At 62.3% G+C, this 16,032-nt stretch overlaps 7 protein-coding genes across 7 annotated transcripts; 3 read left to right on the forward strand and 4 right to left on the reverse strand.

Moving 5' to 3' along the window:
* Positions 1-5: 5 nt before the first annotated feature.
* adal (Adenosine deaminase-like protein) lies at positions 6-1,353 on the reverse strand (the record flags this gene model as incomplete). Its single annotated transcript, XM_062772859.1, has 2 exons — positions 1,165-1,353; positions 6-1,103 (listed from the first exon to the last, which is right to left on the reverse strand). The coding sequence occupies exons 1-2, from the start codon at positions 1,348-1,350 to the stop codon at positions 6-8; spliced, it is 1,284 nt and encodes a 427-aa protein (XP_062628843.1). The 5' UTR covers positions 1,351-1,353.
* A 245-nt stretch (positions 1,354-1,598) lies between these two features.
* Positions 1,599-2,393, forward strand: EFM7_0 (Protein N-terminal and lysine N-methyltransferase EFM7; the record flags this gene model as incomplete). Its single annotated transcript, XM_062772860.1, has 1 exon — positions 1,599-2,393. The coding sequence occupies one exon, from the start codon at positions 1,599-1,601 to the stop codon at positions 2,391-2,393; it is 795 nt and encodes a 264-aa protein (XP_062628844.1).
* Positions 2,394-2,513: 120 nt separating this feature from the next.
* Positions 2,514-4,817, reverse strand: LOC62_04G006299 (uncharacterized protein; the record flags this gene model as incomplete). The annotated part of the gene is made up of 1 exon (XM_062772861.1): positions 2,514-4,817. The coding sequence occupies one exon, from the start codon at positions 4,815-4,817 to the stop codon at positions 2,514-2,516; it is 2,304 nt and encodes a 767-aa protein (XP_062628845.1).
* A 203-nt stretch (positions 4,818-5,020) lies between these two features.
* On the reverse strand, positions 5,021-7,852 carry Ars2 (Serrate RNA effector molecule; the record flags this gene model as incomplete). Its single annotated transcript, XM_062772862.1, has 6 exons — positions 7,742-7,852; positions 7,345-7,683; positions 6,992-7,305; positions 6,777-6,957; positions 6,432-6,730; positions 5,021-6,394 (listed from the first exon to the last, which is right to left on the reverse strand). Exons 2-6 carry the CDS (start codon positions 7,589-7,591, stop codon positions 5,021-5,023), a joined length of 2,415 nt encoding a protein of 804 aa, XP_062628846.1. The 5' UTR covers positions 7,592-7,683; positions 7,742-7,852.
* Positions 7,853-8,632: 780 nt separating this feature from the next.
* Nipsnap lies at positions 8,633-10,053 on the forward strand. The gene is made up of 5 exons (XM_062772863.1): positions 8,633-8,847; positions 8,921-9,238; positions 9,302-9,520; positions 9,583-9,723; positions 9,776-10,053. Exons 1-5 carry the CDS (start codon positions 8,665-8,667, stop codon positions 9,842-9,844), a joined length of 930 nt encoding a protein of 309 aa, XP_062628847.1. The 5' UTR covers positions 8,633-8,664; the 3' UTR covers positions 9,845-10,053.
* Positions 10,044-10,806, reverse strand: LOC62_04G006302 (uncharacterized protein; the record flags this gene model as incomplete). The annotated part of the gene is given in 3 exon segments (XM_062772864.1): positions 10,044-10,366; positions 10,377-10,608; positions 10,651-10,806. The coding sequence occupies 3 exon segments, from the start codon at positions 10,804-10,806 to the stop codon at positions 10,044-10,046; spliced, it is 711 nt and encodes a 236-aa protein (XP_062628848.1).
* An 805-nt stretch (positions 10,807-11,611) lies between these two features.
* Positions 11,612-11,984, forward strand: LOC62_04G006303 (uncharacterized protein; the record flags this gene model as incomplete). Its single annotated transcript, XM_062772865.1, has 2 exons — positions 11,612-11,838; positions 11,930-11,984. 2 exons carry the CDS (start codon positions 11,612-11,614, stop codon positions 11,982-11,984), a joined length of 282 nt encoding a protein of 93 aa, XP_062628849.1.
* Between the last annotated feature and the right edge of the window lie 4,048 nt (positions 11,985-16,032).

Below are 16,032 nucleotides of genomic sequence, written 5' to 3' on the forward strand. Positions count from 1 at the left end.
TCTCTCTACCTTGACACGCGCCGCCCCCACCCCTCGTCGCGGCAGAAGGAATCCAACAAGCCCTGCACCCTCTGCTTGTCCTCGTCGCTACCCAGCGCGGCGCTAATCGCCCGCCGACTCAGGTCCACCATGTCTTTGCGCGAGAGCGCAAAATGCGTCGCGGCGTGCACGTGCTCGTCTGTCGAGGTGGCCTGGAAGACGCCGACATCGTCAGTGCCGAGAGACAACGGGCCGCCTTTATCCCACCACCAGCCAAAGTGGTGGTCGACGATACCAGGCGCGCGCTCGACCCCGTCTTTCACCACGGGCGGGAGCATGCCCGCGAGCACGTTACACGAGAGGCAGAGCTCTGGGGCAATCCCGGCGTCGAGGATGCGCTCGCGCAGCGGCACGGGCACGTGTATCGCGTGACCTAGCCTGCGCGGCTCCCAGCTGAGCAGCTCGTCGAGCTCGGCGTCGGTGCTCGACCCAGGCGTCTCGGCAAAGTGGAGCACGACGCCGAGTCCGCCGTCCCGCGCGCGCTTGAACGCCGGCGCGAGCGAGCGCAGGTCGCACGGCGCGGCGGGGTCGCCGCACAGGTCGACCCCGACGACGGGCAGGCCCTCGTCGCGCAGCCGCAGCGCGAGCTCGGCAATCTCCATCGCGGCGCCGGTGTCGTGCCGTGCGCGGTCGATGGACAGGATCAGGCGCGTGGGCATGCTTGCCCCGTCCGACGCGTTCCAGGCGACAATCTCGCGCAGCACGATGCGCACTGCCTCTTCCGCCGTCGTGTCGGGCAGCGCGCGCGGCGTGGTCCGCAGCTCGAGATACGCAACGCCGTCGGACAAGAAGTTGAGGAGCACGGCGCGCGTGGCTGTTGCCAGTGCGTCGGGCGTGTTGACGATACGGTAAACAAAGGCGCCGAAGTGGGCGAAGAAGCTGGGCGTGGCGTCAGCGAGGACATGGGCACGCGACACGCACGAGTCTATGCCTTGCGCATGCGATGGGTCTTTGAGCGCGGCAGCGGGCGGCGCGACGCCGAGCTCGTCGCCGCGCGACCGCCGCATGTCCCAGATGGCCTGGAGCGTGTCGGCCGTGATGGAGCCATTGAGGTGGGCGTGGAGCTGGGCGCGTGAGTGTCAGTCAGTTGTGCCTGCTGTTGTTGTCACCTCTGCACCCACTCACCTCGACCTTGGGCAGGCGGAGACAGAAGGCGGGGTCCGGCGCGCGCGTCTCGGGCGGCACGGGGGCGCTCACGGCGCTCACGCTACCGCGGCGCATGCTCGGAGATGGGGAGGGCAGCAGCGACGACGGCGGCGGCAGAGTGGGCGACGACAAGGCGTCGCTGCTGTTATCATCGCTCTCACGCATAGCGTGCGTGCGTGGGTGCGTGGGCATGCACGCGCAGCCGCTGATGATCACGGCAAGCATCAGTCGTTAATACAAATAAAGCGACCATGCCGACCTCGGCATGTCCCTCGGCAGCGGTCAGCTGCCTGGCACGGGTGGCTGCTCACGTGCAGATTGCGATTGTTGCACATTGCGGCGTTTCGACTGGTCTCACTCTGATTGATACCAGCTGGCCAGCTGATCGATCGCTCGCACCTGTTCCGCCACCCATGGACGCTCCGCTCCCCGCCCCGGCAACCAAGCACGTCGGCGCGCTGCAGCACCCCTTGCCGCGCAGCGACGTCGTCCTCACGCTGCAGCAGCGCACGGCGACGGCCGACGGCAAGAAGGACACGGGGACGACGGGCACGACGCTCTGGCTCGGCGGCCAGGTGCTCGCAGCGTATCTCGCCTCGCTGCCCCCGCCGGCGCGGGGCACGGCCGCGGTCGAGCTCGGCGCCGGCGTCGGCTTCTTGGCGCTCTCGCTTGCCGCGAGCGGGTACGACGTGCTCGCGACCGATGTCGAGCCTGTGCTGAGCACGGTCCTCGCGCCCAACGTTGACACGGGCGCGCGCCAGCTCCCCCGGGGGGCAGGCAGCGCCACAGCGGCGCTGATCGACTGGGTCGCTGTTGCGGACGCTGTACGCGCCGGCACGCCGCCGTTTGCCAGCTTGAGCCCCGCAGCGGCAGAGCACATTGCGCGCGCCGACGTCGTCGTGACGACCGACACCCTGTACGCGCCGTACCTCATCCAGCCGCTATGGGCGACGCTCAAGGCGATCTGTGGGCCGAGAGACAAGCCGCCCGCAGTGTACCTCTGCCTCGAGCGCCGCGACCCGCGCCTCGTCGACGCCGGCCTCGACGCGGGCAGAGAAGCCGGCTTCGAGATCCGTCGCGTCGCGCACGGCCGCGTAGCCAAGGCGCTCGATCGCGCCGGGTGGAGATGGGCTCCTGACGACTGGGCCGGCGTCGAGGTGTGGCGCGCAAAATGGAAAGCCGCGGCAGCGGACGCAGGCGAGGCGTAGGGCAGTGTCGCTGCCACTGCGCGCTGCACATGTAGACATAGCATACTCCCATGGATACCCTGCATATATGATACTAGTGCAATGATTCTATAATGCTCGCTGGCGCCTCGCGCCTCGCGCCTACTCGTCGTCATCGTCCTCGTCGTCGTCCTCGCTCCCGCTGTCCAGCTCGGGGATCATGTCGTCGTCTTCGTCGTCGTCCGCCGCGGCGGGAGCAGAGGCTGGAGCGGCTGCTGGCTCTGGCGCCACCGGCTTTGAGGACGAAGCGGACGGCGCAGACATGAACGACGCCGCGGGAGTAGCGGCGACAGACGCCTCAGTCACAACGGGCGGCGCTGGGGCAACAGGCTGAACAGCTAACGGCTGCACCAGAGGCTGCGCAGCCTGCTGGACCACTGGCGCCGCCTGGACCACAGGCAAAACAACCGGTGCGGGCACGAACACAGGCGCAGGCGCAGCGACCGCCGCCGCCGCCGCCACAACCTGCACCTTGGCAGGTGGCGCCGACGCCCAGTCGTCCACGGCCATCTCCTCGTCGTCCGACTCGTCCTGCCCTGCACCTCCGGCCACCTCATCAGCCGTGAAGAAGCCCATCTCCCTGCGGATCTTCTTCTCCTCGTCCGACTCGGGGGCAAAGTAGTGCAGCTGCGAGAGCGGGGGCAGAGGGCGCGCCATGGGCGGGAGGGCCGGGTGGAGGAGGAGCGAGAAGGCCTGGCGGGACGCCTCGGTCTTGAACGTTGGCAGGAGGGAGAGCAGGAGCACGCGGATGTCGCGCGACGTGCCGCCCGACCCCTCGTTCATGATGGCGACGTGCTCAAGCGCCGCAGTCACCGCGCGCTCCAGCTCGAGGTGCGATGCCTTGTCGGCAAACGACGCAATGCGGCCGGGGAGCGAGAGGAACAGCGACAGGTGGAGCCGGATGGAAAAGTTGAGCAGGGCCGGCGAGAGCAGCGGCGCCGAGTGCAGGAGCGGGGTGAGCTCGAGTGCGGCGAGGATGACCTCGGCGTCGGCCTTGGACACGGGCTTGGGCGCGCGGCCCTCGAGGCCGCCGACGAGCGCGTCCTCGGCGCCGCGGCCGCGCTTCTTGCCGCGTTTGCCCTGGTGCACGGGCACCGCGGTGGTGGGCTTGGAGTCGAGCGCCGTGCCGATGACGCCGAGGGCGAAGCGCAGCAGGCGGGTGACGTACTCGGTCGGCAAGATGGCAGCGGGGTACTGTTCGAGCCAGATTGTGTGCCACAGCAGGAGCTTGGCGCGCGCGTCGGCCATGTAGCTCGGCGTCGTCTCGAGGAGGTACACCGTGTGCTCGAGAATCGCCGTGAGGTGGGGGAGGAGATGGTCGCCGCAGGACAGGGCCGCCTGGCCGAGGAGCAGCAGACCGGCGGTGTTGAGGCGCGGGATGGCGGACAGCAGCGCGGCGTGGTGAACGGGCGAGACGTGCTCGGCGACGGGCGTCTCAAAGGTCAGGTTGACGGCGCGCAGCGCACACGACACGACCTGGACGAGCGGGACGGGCACCGGCCGGGCGCTAGGCAGGCGGAGCAGTGCGAGCACGAGCTCGGTGTAACCCTCTACCCAGGCGATAGCGGCCTCTGCCCGCGCGGTCGGGTCGACAGGCAGCGGGGGGAGTGTCGCAGGCGAGGGGAACGGGGTCGCGCGCGGCGCCTCCTCAGCCCACGCGTCGGCCGCGAGGCCAGCCACGCCGGCGGCGAACCCGCCGAGCGCGTCCTTGACGTCGGCACCCCATGCGGCCGGCGCGCCAGCCTTGCCCGCCACGAGGTGGAAGACGGCGAGCGTCTCGGCGGCGGCGAGGATGATCGGCTCGGGCGCGAGCGCGGGCGGGATGCGGAGCAGGAGCGCGGTGAGGATTGAGCGGAGCGTCGCCGTTGTGGGGCGGAACGGGGCCGGGTTGGCGATGAGCAGGGTCCGGAGGGCGGCGAGGACGGCGTGCAGGCCTGCCCACTCGGCGGCAGGGACGAGCCGCTCGACGAGGCGCGAGAGCGAGATGGCCAGCTTGCCTAGCGACGGCTGGACAACCTCGCGCTCGAGCGTGGGCGCGAACGGCGCGGCGGCGACGAGCGCGCCCGCGAGGGAGAGGTACGCTGGCAGCGCGGAGACAGGCGTCGCGGGGGCAGCGAGCGCGCCGAGCGCCGCGCCCATCCAGTTCTTTCCGCTCTGCGCAGACGCGTACCCCTCCGTGTCCTGCTCGATTATTGCCCCGGCGAGCTCGCACGCGCCCGGGTCGCGCGCGCCCACGGCCGCGTTGAGCCGCGCGAGAAACTTGTTGACTGCCGACGTGGGCAGGCGCGACGGGTGCGCGAACGGCGACTGCTGCAATACCAGCTCGGCGAGCGCCGCCGACGGGAGCGGTAGCGCCGAGAGCAGCGTCAGGACCGCCTTGCTGCTTGGCGCTCCGGTCTCGGTCATGGTGTTGGTAGGGGGTTGTTTGGCAAAAGTTGCATCATGGTGGGTGGTGGACTTGTTCATCTTCAACATTTCTTATCTCGGAGGACACCGTGGGAAAGTTGGCCTGGGGTATCCTAAACCGACGTCGATGCAGTTCCCTCCCTCCCTCCCAACACCTCATCTGCTGCCATGCTTATGCATATACACTATCTGCCGCCTACTGCCTAGTACGGGAGACCACCGTCTCCGCCACCAGCCGCCTCGTCGAGATCCCGGTAGCTGAGTCGGCCCTTGCGAGCGCGAGGGTCCTCGCCGCCGGGGGGAGCAGGAGGAAGAGCACCCAGGGGGGCGTCGCGGGTTTGGCCCTTGGAGCCAGAGGGAGAAGGCCCAGCAGGTCCGCCGCTGGGTCCAGCTCCCCCACCCGCGCCTCCTCCCTGCTGCATCATCATCTGCATGTGCATCATCATCATCATTTGCTGTTGCATGGCCATGTTGAAGCCGGGCTGGTTGGCGGCTTGGTTGAACATGGCCTGCGTCGCCTTGGTCGGGTTGAAGGCCGGCAAGACGCCGGACGACAGCGGAAGCTGGTCGTCAATGGCAGCAGGTGTTGTGCTTGATGGGTGGATATGCTGCGGGTCGAGAACAAACGCGTTGAACACGGCCAGGTCGTCGAGCTTGTCCTTGACGGTCTCGGGGTGCTTGGAAACGACGTGCTTGATGACGTACTCGGGCGCGCGGAAGAGCTTGGAGCACGCCTTGCAGCGGTACTTGTCCTGCTCTTCTTGCTTGATGCTCGGCGCGGTCAGGCGCTTGGTCTCGTCTTCAATGTCGCGGCCGCCGTACTCGACGACATCGACGTCGTCCTCAATGAGGGCGCGTGTCCTTAGGTCGAGGTTCTCGATCCACTTTTCGTCGTTGCTCTTTGACGGGTAGGTGTAGCGCTGCTTGCCGTTGCCCTCTGCCTTGGCAACCGAGTCGCGTCGTTCGCGGCTCGCCTCGTCGCGTCCTTCCCGAGTCGCCTCGTCACCGTCGTTCATTTCAAGATCGCCCTCGCCCTCGGCCTTGGCCTCCTCGCCGCGGCCATTCTCATCACCCCGAGTCTTCTCCTCTGTCGCGGCTGATGGCTCCTCGGGCTGAGCGCGAACGTGACCCACGCACTTGCGCTGAAGCTCCTCGGGGAATGCAGTCGGGACAACGCAGTAGTAGCACGTGTTGAGTCCGTTGCGGAGGTACGCGAGGTACTGGTCAAGGGTGATCTTGGCCCTGCGGAGCTGCTGCTCCTCGTCCAGTTCGTCGCCATCCAAGCTGTCGCGGGCGAGGAGTCTGGCAACGACGTCGGCGACAACGTCGCTCCCACGCTCACGGATACCCGGGGTCGAGTCCTTGGTCTCGGCGTCCTTCTCAGCGGCCTCGCCTTCTGCTTCTGGTGCAGGAGTCGCATCCTCGAGCAGCTCGTCCTCCAGCCTGCGCGCCAAGTCACGGGCGTTGGCGGCGTCGGCCTCGAGGCGGTATAAGGTGTTGGCCACAGGTGGGGTCACACGAATACGTCCAATGATTGGGGTCGCATTGACACCCATGTGGAATGTAAAGTTGTCGACCTGGTGGGTGAGCTCTCTTCACGATGCTTGTACCCACCTTTGAACCGTCAATGGCCTTGACTGCCTCCTCAACATCCACACCGTCCTCGTACTGCGCCCAGCCAACGCGGTGGAAGCTCTTCTTCGCAGAAGGCTCTGACAATGCGAGCCACTGGAAGCCGGGGTGGGCCGCAAACACACCCTCCAGGTCCGGACGCGAGGTGGAAGGAGGAACGGTCTTGACAAAGACCTGTCCAGGGCGGGGCGGCACCTCAATGCGTAAAGGGTCCCACGCCGAGTCCTCGCCGAGGGCGCGGTCCAATCCCTCTGGCTCATCGCGCGGAATTCTTGTGTCGTCTTGGGCCATGTCAATACTGTGGCACGCACGCATGGAAACACTCACCAGACTGGTCAAAGTTGATGTCGTCCCACTTGCCCTCGCGCAGCTCGTCAATGTACTGCTGCACGGCGGGCACTCGACCCTGACGGTTGACACGGCGGCGCAGTGCCCCCGACTCTGATGAGGGCGAGTAGCGCTCCTTGAACCATGATTCGTCACGATGTGTCAAGTAGATTGTGAAGAGCTGGGGTCAGCGCTGCCAGGAGAGGTTTACTCACCTGCCTCGACGTGTACTCCTTCCTGTATCGCTCGTAGCGCTTGGCCATTCCATGCTTCTCAATCAGGACCGACTCTGGTAAGAGGCCGCTCTCGACGTCGTTGCGAATGCGGCGGAGGTCCTCGTCATCCGAACGCGCAGTCTGGGGGTGCGATGCACGGAACCACTCGGCGAACTGGCGGAATGTCAACAGCGAGTCGATGCTGGCTGGGTCTGGCAACGCGTGCGACTGGTGCGGCCGCGAAGGTGACGGTGAGCGCTTCCGTGGGCGCTGGTGCGAGTACGACGGAGATGGCGACCGGCGACGCTTACGGTCTACGAGGTCAGATGCAATCGAAAGAAGCAGCGACTCACCATAGTCACCGTCCCAGCGGTCCTCAACTTCGCGTCTCGAATCCCAACGGTCAGGAGTGGTCTCGTAGCCGCGACTGGGTTGAGGTGGGGCGTTCTCATAGTAGGTCGCCACGTCTTCGTGGCGATGAGCCACTGGTGCGAAGCCACTTCTCGAGAAGCCGGGGCGAGAGTCGTCGTGTCCGCGCTCTGGCGAGCGAGACGGAGGCGCATCAACCGGCTTTGATGGCAGTGAAGCGTGTCCCGACATGGTTGCGGGTGCCAGCAGGGCTGTTGTTTGGCGATGTGATGAGATCGAGACGACCAAAGGTGGTATGGCCGATGGATCGAGCGGAACAAGGCCTACACGATGACATTGTGGTGAGCAAGCTGGACAGTGAGAGAGAGAAAGAGTATGTACCTGGTTTGTGTTATGCGACTCTACTGGGTGCTGGGGCTTGTACTCGATGCTGTAGTGTTGTGACGCACAGCAGCAGCAGTTGTAGCAATCAACAGCAAGCAAGCAGTCTTGGAAGTCGTTATTGTGCGTCGACCACCAAAGTGGTGCAATTGACGCGCTCGCGCTGCCAGCTGCCTAGCTGCCAGGCGGCTGCTTGGCTCAGAGGCACACGCCAGGGTCTGTCGCGTGGTGGAAATAATTAACGCCGGTCATGTGGCATTCCTTTGGGCCTGTTGCTTTTGATCGGCGTGGTCGGCCGGGTATGAGGTCACTGAACCCGGGGTAAGTGTGATGCAAATGTTGGGCCCCGCGCGATCAGATTCGAGTTTTGCGCCTGGCTGGGCAGTGGTGTGCAAATGATGGGAAGAGGCTGAGGGGGGGACTGGACCCTGAAACTTGATCATTCCCTGCAGCCTCCCCGGCGCGCGCGCAGCGAGGTGCACGGCGGGGAACGAGGAACAAGCGCGGACAGAAGCAACAAAGGCTCTTGCTGCAACCGCGCTGCTGGCTGCTGATTGCCATGGACGCCAGATTGCGCCTTGCAGCCTTGCAGCGCCGTGACGCCGCGCGCCCACTTGCCACAGACAACGTAGCCAAAGGTCCAATCCGATATCGACGGGCGGGGCGGCGGGCGGTTGTGAGCAATCTGACTCGTTGGTCGTTCACCGGCGGGCCAACCAACAACCGACGCGACTCGTTGACGCAACGCACACCCGACACCCACCCAGCCAGGCTAGCCTAGCCCGTGACCTCATCGCTTGCCGCAACCCACCACCCACCCCCACCCCCGCGTCCGCATACATCACACATCGCATCACTCACATCCATCTCTTGCATCCACCTCCCCCCCCCCATCCATCATCGCCACTCATACCACCACCACAATGCTCCGCAGGGCTCTCATCAGGACCCCTCTCCAGGCAACTCGCCACTCTATCGTAGCTCCCTCTGCCCGCGCTCTCCACGCCACGCCGCTGGCATGGGAACCGTCTAAGGCTAAGGGCGAGGAAGCGGCGGCTCCCGACGGCGAGCAAAAGGCCGCCGATGCCAACCGTTCAATCCTCGGTGTAAGTGCTGCAACGGCTGTTAGGGAGCGTAGAGCTCGCCGCCGGATGAGAGGATGGTCGCTCATGCATGAAGTCCCTCTTCTACGGTTCCGACACGGCCAAGGCCGAGGGCGACATCACCAAGAGCCAGCACTCGAAGATCGTCGGCCGCGGCAAGTACGTCCACGAGCTCATCACGCACTCGGTTATCCCGGGGCACCGCGATGCGTACGTCGAGGCTGCCGACAAGTACTTTGCCGCCTTGATCGACCACCACTCGGAGCTGGGCAACCTCAAGGTGTCGGGCAGCTTTGAGACCATTGTTGGCGACGTTGGCAACTTTAACCATATCCTCGAGTACGATGGCTACAAGGGCTACGACCAGGCGCTCCAGAGCCACCGTGATAGCAAGGTAAGTTGGGCCGCCGCCGCACAGACCCGTTTGATGGATCACGAGGTACTCACTGTGCCTCAGGACCTCAAGTCCAAGCTCGATGCCATCCTTCCCCACCTCCAGAGCCGCCAGCACCAGATCATCTCCGAGTTCTCCTTCTGGCCGTCTTCGCCTCCATACAACAGCGGCTACCCCAACGGTGGCGTCTTTGAGCTGCGTACATACCAGCTGCAGCCTGGAAAGCTTCTCGAGTGGGAGTTCGCCTGGCGCAGGGGCCTCGAGGCCCGGCGGCAGTTTGTCGTGAGTACCACATGATTGATGGCCCGCCGTGTCTGTGCGCGTCATCACTGACACCTTTGCAGGAGCCCGTGGGCGCCTTCTTCTCGCAGGTCGGCCAGCTGCACCATGTGATGCACATCTGGCACTACCCCAGCCTGCAGGCGCGAAAGGAGACTCGCGAGTCTGCCTGGAGCATTGGTGGCTGGAGTGAGACTGTCAGGGAGGTGAGTAGCGCCGTGCTTCCAAAGTCTGTTCCGTGCTGATAATGATGCACAGACGGCGAGACTCGCTCAGTCAATGTCAACCGAGATCATGGTTCCGACCAGCTGGAGCCCCCTGCGTTAATCAGGCGAGCGACCACAACACTGGGCTCCCCTCCCGAGAGGAGCTCATCAGAGAACGATTTCACCGGTTGTACTGTAGTTTCCAGCACGGATACAGGGCATGCACGAAAGAGCTAAGGAATAATGGTAACACCTCGAGAATGAACAACTACTCTTATGACTATGACGCAGACCTTGTCCTTCGGGGCACTTCTTTCGCTTCACACCTTGTCAACGACAGCGAGCAGCTCGGCCTGCCAGCGCGACACATCGTCCCTCAGCTCACTCAGCGCGACGTAATGGGCGTTGAGGTAGTCTGTGACCGCTGCACGCACGTGGGGCTCGGGCTCGGGGGCGTACTCCTCCTCCTCGTCCGGCCACGGGTACGAACCTGGGAACGATGCCGTGTCCGTCGTACTCGAGCTCACGCTCCAGCTCGGCGAGTCTGGCTGGTAGCGCGCGAGTGTCTTCAACGCCGTCTCGACTGCGTCCTTGTGCCAGTCGAGGGTTGAGAGGACGGAACCCAGCTCGCTCGTCTGCTGGCCTGGACACACCACAGTCAGCGTAGCCCTGCGCGAGGCCCCACTCCCACCCACAGAGCTTGCCGCGGTCCCAGAGCTGGGGGTTCTGGAACTCGGGGATGGACCAGAAAACCTTGACGTTGCGGTACTCTTCCTCGTACGTCGCCACCTTCTCGAAGAAGGCCTCGTCGGGGAGAACACCGATAGCGTAGCCGGGTGGCGAACCGGGCGCGGGCAGCGTCGAGCTGGGCGCGTCTCGGTGCAACTGACTCTGGTCAGCACGTTGATAAATTGGCCAACTACTTACAATGGCTGACACCCTTGCCTTGAAGCGCCCCCAGCCCCATGTTGCAGGCGGCGGCATCGTCGGGACCGGCTTGGCGAGCTCAAGCTTGGGAGGTGGAATAGGCGGGCGCTGAGCAGACGACTTGGTGGCCTCGAGCTTGGGACGGCGAAAGCGCATGCTGGTGGGGTGAGGTGGGGTAGCAGTGGTGGTGGTGTGGTGGTCGGTTGTGGGTTGGTGATGAGAACGGCCTTTACTGACCAACGCTTAAGACTGACTCACCCAGGCTGGCTGGCTCGGCGGGGTCGACTCTCCAGAGCCCCAGCATTCAGCCAGCGCCCGCCCCCAGCCATGTGTGTTACTCCGATGGCTTGCAGTGCACCGTGTGCAGTGGCGTGGGGACCAAGGGGACAATGACGTCCGCAGCGGCGAGTAACGTGTACAGCAGAGTGAGACGGGCACGACTCGACCGAGCTGCCACACCCACCTCTTGTTCGCCGTGTCTTCCCTCGGCACGGCGCGCACGGACCTCTGGCGCACGCGGATCCTTCCTTCCTTCTTTTCTTTGGTGCGCGCACAGACGGTGCGCGTGGGGTGACTCGACTTGGCATCCCTCATCTCCTCCTCGGTTTTGACTTTTCGTCATCACCTCATCCACCATCTCTCTGTCACTCTTCTCACCACCTCGATCCTCATCCTGCCCCCCTCTCACTCAATCACTCCTCTACATCTATAAATCAGCATCTACCTCAGCACCAGCCCCCTCACGACCCTAACCTCACTGATCCGCATCTCACAACTCGCACCCACCTCGCCCATCCCCACTACTCACTTCTCCTCACTCTCACCTTCCTTCCCTCACGACAACAACCCCCTCGCCACCCACCCCACCTTCTCCGAGCCCCTGGAAACCCAAGCTGTGAGCTCACATCGATGTCACCCGCACCGACGCTGACTATTAGTCTCCATCTCTGCCTTTCACGCCATGGCGGCCGGGGACAATGATAAGGCCCCGCGCTACAGGCCCAACCTTGGCACGGGGAAGACGCCCAACATCGGCTTCAGCTTTGCCCAGACGGGCTACCACAAGAGTAATGTCCTCGCTGCTGCGGCGAACCATCCGGCTCCACTCCGCTCTCGGAGCATGGCGCCTCTGCGCAACAGTGGAGGGAGGAAGGAGGCCCCAGCCCCTCCGACCCAGGAGGACGACGTGTTCTCCTCCTCTCCCATCAAGATTGGGGAGATTGGTGATCCAGATCCTTCTCGCACTCCTTCTGGGCCGCGCGACCAGCACCCCGACCAGTACACCCACTCCGGCTTCCATCCTTCCTTCCCAGTCGACGGGGATGACGAAATGAGGTCGTGGCCCCCAGCTCCTCTCAACCGCAACCCCCCGCCCAAGACCAAAGACCCTGCCACTCCTCCAAGCCGCCATCAACTCCAACACATTGCTCCACAGCCGACTCACCTTCAACGCGTCGTCCCTCAGCTTACTGTACCTTCTGATATCGGCGATGAGTGCCCTCCAGCTCCAGACGGCCGCAGTCAAGACTCTCCGCCAAACGACCACGACGAGAACTACAACCCTCGTCCTCTCCCTCTTCACCGCAGTCTTTCTGCTCACCGCAGTCTTTCTGCTCACCCTCGCCTTTCTCGGACTCCACTCTCCTCTGTTCCGCGTGCCGGTAGGGAGATCCCACACAATGATTTCGGGCATCCTCGCGCTCCCGCCGCCGCATCGAAAGAGAAGCAACCTCTCTTTGAGGTCCCCGACGTGACCGCTGGAGACAGGAATGTCAACATGCTGGCGACCTACTCTCCCGAGCAGTCGGCATCTGGTCGTCCAGTGAAGGCTGATGCGGTATCGTCTGATGAGAACTATCATAGCTGGAGCTATGGTGAGCAGAAGGATTTCCAGACAACGCCTCCTCGTCCTCCCACCGATTTCGCTCGCCACCACCAGGATCTCGACGACGCACAGCAGACCCAGTCCAACACCGAGTCCCTCGGACAAGATGCTGGTCACTTCTCAGCCCCCACTCGCCCTAATTCTCCCCTGCACAGAGGCTTCTCTCATCCCCAAACTGCAGCCAGCCGCCCTTCGCTTTCTCGGCGACCCTCTCTTCATTCCGTCAAGTCTTTGGCCCAACCTAAAGGCACCACGCCAATCTTTGCGAACGAGTCCGGCAATGGGTTTTCCTTCCGTGCGTCTGAAACACTCGCCCAGGAGAACAGGTTTGGTGGTGGCATAGACAACATGTAAGCCTCTGAAAACCGGGCGAAGGTACTTACTCCGCCAGCGAACAGGACGACTTTCCCTCTCCACCTGGTCCGTTTGTTCAGGCGGCATCCGACAAGAGGCACTCGTTCCACGCGCATGGGACCTTTGGCAATAGGTGAGTCCTTACAACAGTTCAGTGTTGACGCTTGTCTTAAAGCCTTTCCATTCATCCTGCCGCGCCGTTCACTAGCTCACGCCCCGAACCGAGCCGCCCTTTCCTTCAAGACCCACCGCCACCTTCGTACACCGGGCCTACGATACCTAAGAACCTGTCACCCTCCCTCGACCTTGGTGACCTTGGCTCTCTGTTTCGCAAGATCGAGGACATGGGGCGCAAGTCCTTCGCGGCGGTGGTTACTCCTGGTTAGCAGCCCTCCCTAATTCTTGCAGGAGGAGGCCAACGCCAACCATCTCAAGACGATAAAGGGGCTGCAGCTTGAAAAGTCTCGACTGTCGGAGCTCAATCACAAACTCGGTGAAGAGGTCCAGAATGCCAAAGAGGAAATCGAGGCCATCAAGCAGGCCAAAGAGGACAGCATAGCGAATGCTAAGAGGCTGGTTCAGGAGTGCATGAACAAGTATGTACTTTGCGATAGTGCTCGCGTTGACACCTCAGGGCCGCTGATATCAACTCGGCTTTCAACGCGTGCGAAGAGGCTTTGGCCTCGCGCATGGAATCTGCCGACGAAGCCATTGGGTTGTTGAGGCGCACGACTGCCGAAATGAACGACCTCAAAGAGGGTGTTGAGGAGCAGTGCAAGCGTGAGTGATGTGGCGTTAACAGGGCTCACAGCAGAATCCGAGAGAGCTCGTGAAGTCTTGGCCGCCACTGCCGCCGAGGCTATGAATCAGGCGAATGAGGCAACTGCAGCACACTCAAAGGCCCTAGATGAGCGCGACAAAGCCATGAAGGCCGCTGAAACAAAGGATGCTAGTGGGTTTTTCTGACAGACATGTGCTAACAGCCAGCCGTCCGCGAACTCATGGACAGCATTGCCACAAAGGAGGCTCACAAGTAGGCTTTCCATTCGAATCAGGCTGACCGTTAGCCAGCAGCTCATACAGAGCCTTCAAGCCATCGCCGAGGTTGTCGGCGATGATGCCAAGTCCTTTGCCCATCAGCTGGAGACGTGAGTGTTCAAATATTCTTTTCTAACCTCGTCAGCCTCGTTGGCAGCGGCCTTCTTTCCGTCGATTCCATCACTGCCTTCCAAGCCGATCGCGCAGACGACAAGTCTAGGTGGGTCCGTCGAGGCAGGACTTGCATTGACCATGTAGCCTTCAGGAGCTGAAGCAAGCCCAACTCGAAAACAAGAAGCTCATCGACGACCTTCGCAGTCAGCTACACGATGCGGAGCTTAGCAAGAACGACATGGAGAACGAGCTCTCCAGTGACCACCAACAAGCAATTCACGACCTTGCAACCCGCCATAGCAATGCGTTAATGACATCTGCCCAAGAGATTAACACGTGGGTTACAAGAAATAGGACTCGCTGACTCCCAAACAGACTCCAGACGACAAACGCGGCACTCAAGAAGGAGGTCACCGAACTCAAGGACAAGCTCCAGGCCAAAGGTGCCGAGGCCAAGGCTAACGATATTAAGCTGCGAGAGGCAGCCACAGTTGCACAAGCTGGTGGTGAAAGCATTCAAGCCCAACTCGAATCCGAGATTGAGGCTATGCGAGTCGAGAAGAAGCAGACTGAGGGAAGGATTGAAGCCTATCAGAAGGAGATTCAGGTGCGCGCTAACATCACCGCCACGCTGACTCGAAGACTCTCAAAGACACGATCACTCAGACAAAGCAAGAACAGAAGGTCGCAGAGGCTCTGGCAAACGAGCGAAGCGTAAGTGGGGCTACGTGATACAGACCTGACGGAAAACAGCAATCCATCAAAGAGTTGAAGGCCGAAGTCGCACAGAAGAATCAGCAGCTTCAGCAGGTTTCTAAGCTTGAGAAGGAAGTCGCCATCCTCCAGACTCAATTGTCCAAGGCAAAGGTAAGAAAGGCTGCGTCACTTTGCTGAACATGCCCAGGACCAGTTGACTGCCGCAGAGACGGAGCTTGAGGGCACCAAGTTGCAGTTGTCTGAGCAGAAGCAGATCGCCAACGGAAGCTCTGGAGTGAAGGAGCTTCAGAACAAGGTATGAAGATGTGGCTGATGGGACTAACATCACAGATTACGGACTATAGGCAACGAATTGACGACAAAGACGCACACATGAAGCATCTCACTGCTCTTCTCAACATTTGCGAGGCACGCGAAGCCACTTGCCAGAATGATCTCACGAAAAAGACTGAGGAAAATGAAATGCTCGTACGTATCGACTCGGAGTTAAGGGCTCACACAGTACACAGGCAATTGCCCACCAGGCTGAGGTCAATGACCTCAAGCTCCAGCTTCAGGAAGCACGCAAGGTGGGTTTGTGGGCTACGTGCTTGTTCTTGACTAACCTCTGCACAGGAAAAGGTGAGAGCGGAGCTCAGCACAACACGCTGAAGACCTGAAGGCACCATCCACCACCGCGTTGCACCGATTGCAGAAGGCTCAGTTGGTACGTTCACCCCTTGTGCCGCGGCCACTGATCACCAAACAGACAGAGGATGACCGAGGTTAGCGCCAAAGTGCGGTACACGCTGACTCCACAGAGTTCCAAACTGCTGTCGAGCGTACGTTTCGATGCAGCCTATCTTGCTGATGTGCAGAGCCTCTTCGGGCGGAAGCTCGCAACAAGGGTATGTATGTCTCATCGCCGCCGCTGACGTCCTCCAGACAACAAGATCCGCGAGGTACGACTCTCCGTCTAGTCGGTGGTGCTAACCGTGAAGCTCGAGAACGAGAACAAGAAGCTAAAGGCCAATGTACGGCTGCCCCAAGTCGACGTGGGTGGTATACTGCTGGTCAAAACTAACACGCACAGGCAATGTCAGTGATGAAGGACACCGATCGTTCCCTGTCCCCATCCTCCAGCCTGTCTGATGCTGATGGCATCGAGGAGGTAGGTCTCTCTGCTGTAATCTGTGCCAACCGCAGTCTACCATCGACACTCCCGTTGCCCTCCGCAACAGCAGCAAGCGTCCGATCTCGGCAGTCGATGATGGCGAGGACGACGACGACGACGA

Source organism: Vanrija pseudolonga, chromosome 4 (genome assembly GCF_020906515.1).
Source record: "Vanrija pseudolonga chromosome 4, complete sequence".
Classification (NCBI taxonomy): domain Eukaryota; kingdom Fungi; phylum Basidiomycota; class Tremellomycetes; order Trichosporonales; family Trichosporonaceae; genus Vanrija; species Vanrija pseudolonga.